This window comes from Lipotes vexillifer, unplaced genomic scaffold, assembly GCF_000442215.2.
Source record: "Lipotes vexillifer unplaced genomic scaffold, Lipotes_vexillifer_v1.1 scaffold987, whole genome shotgun sequence".
Classification (NCBI taxonomy): domain Eukaryota; kingdom Metazoa; phylum Chordata; class Mammalia; order Artiodactyla; family Lipotidae; genus Lipotes; species Lipotes vexillifer.
This window is the reverse complement of record NW_006787426.1, coordinates 126,761-135,024: the sequence shown is the minus strand read 5'-3', so window position 1 is coordinate 135,024 and position 8,264 is coordinate 126,761. Positions and strand designations below refer to the sequence as shown.

Here is an 8,264-nt window from a genome sequence, read left to right as displayed (position 1 = left end):
GGAGCCTGTGCTCCGCAACGGGAGAGGCCACAACAGTGAGAGGCCCACGTACCGCCAAAAAAAAAGAAAAAAAAGAATCCGCCTGCCAATGCAGCAGACATGGGTTCAAGCCCTGGATGCTGCGGACCAACTAAGTCCATGAGCCACAACTACTGAGCCTGTGCTCTAGAGCCCGGGAGCCACAACTATTGAGCCCACGGGCCACAACTACTGAAGCTCGTGTGCCTAGAGCCCGTGCTCCGCAACAAGGGAAGCCACTGCAGTGAGAAGCCTGCACACCGCAACAAAGAATAGCCTCCACTCGCCACAACTAGAGAAAGCCCGCACGCAGCAAGGAAGACCTAATGCAGCCAAAAATAAATAAATTTATAAAAAACAAACAAACTGGGCTTCCCTGGTGGCGCAGTGGTTGAGAGTCCACCTGCCGACGCAGGGGACACGGGTTCGTGCCCTGGTCCGGGAAGATCCCACATGCCATGCAGCGGCTAGGCCCGTGAGCCATGGCTGCTGAGCTTGCGCATCTGGAGCCTGTGCTCCGCAACGGGAGAGGCCACAACAGTAAGAGGCCCGCGTACCGCAAAACAAAAACAAAAACAAACAACAACACTGCATAGAAGCCCAGTATGTTAAAAATAAAACAAAACCAAGCCAGGCTGCCCCAAGCACCAGCCATGGCTCTGCCTTGAGGTCTGAGGGGAGGCAGCAGGTCTCTGAGCCAGCGATGGATGCAGCAGAAGGCAGAGCCCAGCTGGGAGGAAGAAACGGAGAGAAGGAGGCCGGGACAGAGGCGAGGGCAGGGAAACAGAGAACACGGTCACATTCACAAGGACGACTAGTCCAGATATGGACCCAGAGAACACGGTCACATTCACAAGGACGACTCGTCCAGACATGGACCCAGAGGACGAAGGTGGACACGGAGGAGAGCCTGGCGCTAGCAGAGTGGCTGTGGGATACACAGTGCAGGGAGCAAGGCAGTGTGCGGTGTGCTGGGGAGGCGGGGCGACGCTGACAGCGAGCACCAGTGGAGAGGTTCTGGGGGCGGCTGGCTACTGGAGGTAAGTGTGGTCCCCAGAGCAGCAATGAGGGGACAGAGGAGCTCTCTGAGTAAAAGAAGGAACTTCTGCGTGAAGGCTGCCCTGGCTCAGCTCCACCTGCCCACCCGCCACTGAGTAAAGGCACGGGGCTATTAGGGCCCCGCCATGCGGGGAGCCTCCAGATACCCCCAAACAGGCTGCTTTTCCTACTGCCCCAGACGTGCTCTGACCTCATAAAAGGTCAGGATAAGGAAGTCGGCATAAGACTTCGTTCCAGTTTCAGGACACGAGGGAAAAGCTGTCTTCTGAACCAAACGAGGAGGCTGCCGACACTCTCGAGAGCAAAAGGCTCACCACCCACCCTCACACCACTGCCTGGCGGGCACCCGGGACCCGTCTGGGCCTGGCTCTGCCTGCCTCAGACCAGAAGCCTCACCTGAAGCTGGCAGGCGGCGACCAGCGTCTCCTGGACGTTGCTCAGGCTGAGTTCCAGCTCGGACGTGTAAATGAAATGCAGGATTTGGCACATGGCGTTGTAGGACACGCCGTGGATCAGGACTTCTTCCTGCTCCATCTCCTTCAGCCCCCCAGCAAACATGCCTCTGCAAAGGGAAGAAAGGAGATGGCAGGGTTACACCCATTAGGACGCCAGGCCGCAGAGGAGGGGCACCCGGAAGCGCCCACAGCTCCTGACCAAGCTTGGCAGCTGTTCTGGAAACATCCATCTAATGTGCCCCAGCAGCCGCACGTGAGCCTCTGCGGGCAGGACCACGTCCAGCGCACTTTCTGCTGCATCCACCCGTGCAATTCCTGGGCCACAGCCGCAGCCCAGGGCACGCGGTGAAAGGATAAATAAATGGGAAACAAATAGTAAAAGTCCTCCGCTCAGCAGCTCCGTACCCAGCAGGCACTAAACACCAGGAACCGTGCACAGAGCCAATGCGACAACAGTGAAGTGAAGCGGCAGGATCCCTATGTGCATGGAGTTAATGCCAGAGGACAGACACGAAGACACAGGGCACTTCCAGTGGTGGAATCACTGTCAAGGACCACAACAGGGCATCTGACCGAGGAGTGCCCAGTGCGGGAGAAGAGTGGCTGGAGAGCGATGGCAGAAGGGCCCACGATGAGGAAGTGGAGGTGGCAGGCACCCAGGGCCCAGGGCCAGGAAGAGCTTGCAGGCAGGCAGGCAGGTAGGCAGGCAAGGCGAGGAGGAAGAGGCAGGAGGTGAGCCTGGGCCAGGTCCTGCTACCCCTGGGGCAGGGTAGGGTCTGGACCAAAACCAAGGCAAATGAGGTGCTCTCGGCGAGTCGTACACAGGCCTGAGCAGGGGAACTTCAGATCTTGGGCTCCTTGGCCAGAGTGGAGAGGCTGGAGCAGAGGCAGGGAGGCTCCTGCAGGGCTGGGGAGGCCACACGGCTGGGGAGGCCACACGGCTGGGGAGCTGGAGTAGAGACCACCCTGGGGCCGAGAGGAGAGAACAAGCGATGGAGGGAACCCAGGAAAGCACAGGAGGAACCCAGGCTGGGCAGGAAGGGACTTGGCGGGACCGGAGTGAGAGAGGGCAGTGGGAATCCCATTGTGGCTCCAACACTGTGGGTGCCCCAGGGCATCCCAGCAGGGGTGTCAGTTAGGTGTTTGGAGGGAGGAGGCTGGCAGTCAGGGGAGGAATCTGGGCTGAAATATGACAGCAACACAGAGGTGACAGAGTGGCTATTGTCACATTTTATATCACACACAGACACACACACACACGCACACATACTCTCTCTCCCTCTCCCTCCCTCTCTCTCTCAAGACCTAAATTACACGAAAGGGTGCTCTGGTCACCAGCCCCCCTCCAAGGGTGGCACTATCCCCAGAGGCAGTGCCCGCGCCTTAATCCCCACCTGGTTTCGACTTCACAGGACACCTTGGAAACAGCCCCGATCATCTGTACACACAGCGCTGCCCCTCTCTGTAAAGGCGATCACAACTGATTTAACCGCTCCTGCCGGGGTCCACCTGGGTTACTTCTAATCTGTTATTTCTCCCAGTGGATGGCTTTGCGCCCATGAGCTGTTGCTCATGTGAACGCCAGGATTAATTTCAGGAGAGCAACTGCTGGGTCAAAGAGTTTCATACACACGCACTTGGATGGCACTGCCCACGGCCTGTCAGGTAGCGCCACCAGTGTGCGGGGAGCCTGCCCCCCACACCCTCAGAACCAGAGGAAGACGCCGCTCCAACTGCCAGGAGGCGAGGGAGAAATCTTGTAAACAATGGGACAGAGGCTCTCTTCACAGGTTTAACAGGTGTTTTTATATTCTTTTCCAAACAGTCCAGATGCTTTGCCCATTTTCTGTTAGACTCTGTCTTGTCAATTTCAAGAAACTGGAACCTCTGTGCATCGGTGATGGGCATGTAAATTAGCGCAGCTGCTGTGGAACAGTATGGGGTTCCTCAAAAAATGAAAAACAGAATTACAGAATGTGATCCAGGGAATTCTCTGGTGCCGCAGTGGTTAAGAATCCGCCTGCCAATGCAGGGAACACGGGTTTGAGCCCTGGTCCAGGAAGATCCCACATGCCACGGAGCAACTAAGCCCATGAGCCACAAATACTGAGCCTGCGCTCTAAAGCCCGCGTGCCACAACTACTGAAGCCTGTGCGTCTAGAGACCGTGCTCTTCAGCAAGAGAAGCCACAGCAATGAGAAGCCCGCGCACCGCCACAAAGAGGAGCCCCCACTCACCGCAACTAGAGAAAGCCTGCAAGCAGCAACAACGACCCAGCGCAGCCAAAAACAAACAAACAAATAAATAAATAAATAAATTTTTTTTTTTTTAAAAAAAGAACACTACTGATCTGTACACTTAAAAATGGTTAAGATGGTAAATTCTATAGGGTTTTTTTTTTAAAAAAAAGATGTTCACCAAGTCCCCAGCAGGCGGGCACAGATAGCACAGACCACAAAGAGAACCCGGGCCACCTCTACTGCCAGGATGTCATAACCAGATGTCACAAGGTGCCAATGAGCTGCCTCGGATATGAGGTGGGGAGAACATTTCCTGTGCCAGCTTGTACCAGCCCCCAACCCCTCTTGCAAACCTTTGAGGTCAGGTGTGTTTCAGAATTCAGAACGTTTCACCTGGAGAAACCCTTATCTGTGCCACATATGATGTCACGCTACCCCCCATAAGGTCTGAATCAAATCCAAACACCTCAATATTTCCAAACCAAAATGTACAAAGACCCATACTAAGTAGGACACATATAAAAGTACCCTCATATCAGTTCAGGGCAGGTTTCGTGGTTTAATGAATTTCTGCCAAACTTAGACTTTTAAAAAGCTGGCAATGTAGGAGAATCCAACTTCTGCCTCCCCGCTCAAAGATCAACGACTGGACAGATTGGACAGCTATCCACAAACAAAAGAGCTCCGGGAGGGACTTCCCTGGTGGTCCAGTGGGTGAGACTCCACGCTCCCAATGCAGGGAGCCCAGGTTCGAGCCCTGGTTAGGGAACTAGATCCCACGTGCCGCAATAAGATCCTGCATGCCACAACTAAGATCCGGCACTGCATAAATAAACAAACAAACAAACAAATAAACAAATATTAAAAAAAAACAGGAAAACCAGCTCTGGGAGACTTCCAGAGGACACTTGACAAGTTTTAGCAACATATTAGAACAAAACAAAACAACTTTGAGTATCAGAGCTTTGAGGTTTGAGTATTATGAACTAGGATTTTCAAGGGAAAACTGTGGATGATAAGGAACGTTTATAAATGGTTACCACGGGGGTGAGGTGGGAGGGCAGGGATAAAGTGGTGCTTTCCACGATTTCCTATTCCAGCAACATTTCAGCTGTGGCAGTGGATGCTGGATGTGACCACATGCCTGCTGACCTGTCTGTGGACGGCCACACGCCAGGTCGCCCCAGGCTGATTAGGGCCTCGCACTGGAAGAGAGGTTTCCTAACATGGAACCAACTGTCCTTCCACGAACAAGGCCCAGCAGGCGGGGGTCTACTGCTCCACATGCCCAGGTCTCACTGAGCATTTCACACACTCTGATTCATAAGGAACTACAGCTTTCCGTGTGTTGGCTGGACACCGCTCAGCACCTGACAGACACCCCCACAGGGCGTCCCCTACAGGGCCCAGCCATGAGCCCACTACCCTCCAAAGCCCTTCCTTCCACCCCTGCCCACATCAGATATCTTCAGCAGCCTCACTGGGAAAAACCCTTCATCATTTCAACCTGAGTGAATAACTGAAATGAATAATAAGGAAATAAACCCGCTAAAAGCTTGGGAATCATCATTTCATATGCACGTACCAGAGATGAGCCTGGGTTCTCCCTGGTCCCAGTGGGAGGGGGTATCATCCTGCACAGTGACCAGGCCTGAGAGGGGAACACCTCCCAGGACAGACCCGCTGGAAGTGGCTGCCAAAGGGCCAGGAATCACTCCTGCAGGATGTGGGAAGACACAGAATGTTTCCACCAAGAAGGGAGAGGTGGCACCAGTAACTGTCCTTTAGGAAGAGGACCATGACTGTGACAGTGACAGGATGGCCTGCGTGGGGAGAGAAGCTCCACCTGAAGGGCTTCGACGGTGTGTGCAGGAGGCCCTAAGCCCGGAGGACTCCAGTGCTTGACCTTCTGGGCCCTGAGGCCTCCCACAACTCTGCCCTGCCCACTACCCTGTCTTCTCAAAGCTTGTAAAAGCTGAATCCCCATTAACTGAAGGGACACTGTTGTCCCTGGACATGTTTGCTCTAAGGCACCACTAACCACTGGGTCACCCTCTCCATAAACTCCTTCTGGAGAACAGGAAGCACTTAACCATAAAGAAATATTTTGCTCATTAGCTCCTAAAGTTAAAAGATGAGAACTACAAATGAGCCTTGAAGACAAAAGAACCAAACAGAATGGGAGACAGAATAGAGGGTCTCAGGTCTCAAGTGGGATGGTGGCACCAGCTCTGCCCAATGTGCTCAGGGCTGGGCTGGCGTCACGTAGGAGGTCATGAGAAACTCAGGGGACAGAGAACCCACAGGGAGGGTGGGAGGCCGAGGCCCAAGGGATGAGGAGGTGAGAGCAAGAGGTGGATGGCCAGGTGAGGGTGTGAACAGAGTGACTCCACATCACATAGCTGGTGTGGACGACATGCATACCGTACTGACCACCTGCCTCGGCCCCCACAGAGGTCCCTGGGCCCGTATGGGCTTCCTGACAGTTTTACAAGAACACTGGGTGGGGCTGAAAAGTCTAAGGCATAAAGCATCAATAACGTCTTTTAAAAAAGGCGTGTGTTACAAAGGCAGTGAAAGCAAATGCGGCAAAATGGTAACAACTGGTGTCCAGGTGTTTGTGATACTATTCTTTTCAATGTTTCCATAGGTTTGAAATTTTTTTTAATGAGATAATGGGTAGTGAGAGTAAAGTAGAAAGAAAATCTGTTTCACACCAAGATACTGTACTTATAGTAGAAAATTCATTGTTGAAAATACAATATTATAAGTAAAGCCAAGCATACCGCCTTTAAAAGAAAAAAAAAAAGGAGCACATGCCCCAGAGATGGGGCAGCTGAGAGAAAAACAGACCCCGAGTCCCCTATGCCTGCACAGACAGAAGCGGGAGAAGCCCGGGGTGCCAAGGCGTCCACCTGGTGCAGCCAGCATCCCTGATACCTTACTACGCAGACTCACCTGAAGTAATCGCAGGACGCAGCCAGCAGGATGCGATGGGCCTCGATGTGCCTCCCCTCCACCACCAGGACCACGTCAAAGAGGATGCCGCTGTTCCGCAGAGCCAGCAGCCCCCGGAGCAGTGCCTGAGAGTGCTGTGCGCTCCGGTAGGTGTTGCTGACACAGTGCGGGTGGGAGGGCTGTGCCGGCAACTTGCAGAGCTGGGCGAACTCCTGCTCCTCCGCCATCCTGACCACCGCTCCCAACCTCAGCACCGCGGCTGTCAGCTGCCAAGACACAGGAGCCAGGAATGAGCCTGGGAGGCAGCGCTGGCTGTGCAGGGCTGGCCAGCTGTTCGGGTCCCTCCCTCCTGCTCACCTGTGCTTTCCCCGTGGTCTCAAACCTCTAATTCCCTCTCCCCTCCCACTGCTGTCCAAACTTGGGGCCTTCTTCCTCCTGACCTGTGTCTCTTCATTGCCAAGATTCTCCTTTCCATTTTATCTGCTTCAGCATCGCCATGAAACAAAAAGGTTCTAGAGACAGACCGACCCAGGCAGGAAACCCAGCCCCATGGTGGACTCAGTGTGGTGAACCTGAGTGTCAAGCCCCTCAGCTGAGAAAAGGGGATTACAAGCACCCAGCCCCTCGGGGCATTCTCAAATTTCCTAAAGGATGAAAACAAAGCACCAGCACAGACCAGGTTCTCAAGGGCTCTTCCTCTCTTCTATTGGGAAAGAACACTGGGTCCCCCCCACAACAGGAATGGATGAATAAAAAAGACAACAGGCCTAGGTGGTGGTACAGGGGAAGGTTCCAGGCCCTACCTTCTTTTACTGAGATTTTGAGTCAAGCACTGTAACTTCAAGTAAATTTGGTACATTCAAGATTGTCTGCATCGTCTTTTAAATTCAAGCTTAACTTCTAATAATTGAGTCAGTATGTTCAAAAAAATGCAAACTGATTTGAACAGGAGCCTCAGAAACCCCATGAGTAAAACCAGCTACTGCAAACACATTTTGGCCAAGCACTCCAAGCCAACCACAAGTGACTGGGGGCAGCCAGTCCTACACCGAGCTGTGGGGTCGAGCTGTGCACTCTCCAGGCCACAGCACTGCCAGCCAGCGGACCACCTGCCACATCTCCCTTCCCCACCTCACGTTCCTCCACTATCCCCTCCCCAAATGTGCTTCTTTTTCAATCGCCTACTGGACCCTTGAAAGAAAAAATGAAAAATAGACTCTACTATAAAACAGAAAGGTATACTGTATTATGAAACTTAAATTTCCCTCCCACTTATAACCCCTAACCAGATCCTCTCCCAGAGGAAGCTATTCAGCTTTCCTGTCACCCTTCCAGGTAGCACCTATGTATTTGCAGGCAGAGGTGTAGAACAAAATTTCTCCCTTTTTATTAGCTTTTACACATGGTAACCTTGTATCCCACCCACAGTCCATTGTATGTATAACCGTATTTTATTTAATCAATCCTTTTCAGAGACATTTGGGTTTCCTTCAATTGTCTGCTGTTGCCAACAGTTCTGCACTGAAAGTCACTG

General features: G+C 53.0%; 1 protein-coding gene across 1 annotated transcript in view; it reads right to left on the bottom strand.

The window, feature by feature from the left end:
- KLHL22 (kelch like family member 22) overlaps nucleotides 1-6,991 on the bottom strand; it is a 23,579-nt gene extending 16,588 nt beyond the window's left edge. The window contains exons 1-2 of the mRNA XM_007460005.1: nucleotides 6,731-6,991; nucleotides 1,474-1,639 (exon numbers count right to left, since the gene is read on the bottom strand). Of these exons, the coding sequence (XP_007460067.1) occupies nucleotides 1,474-1,639; nucleotides 6,731-6,957 (393 nt within the window). The 5' untranslated portion in view covers nucleotides 6,958-6,991. The remainder of the gene's footprint in view (nucleotides 1-1,473; nucleotides 1,640-6,730) is intronic.
- Between the last annotated feature and the right edge of the window lie 1,273 nt (nucleotides 6,992-8,264).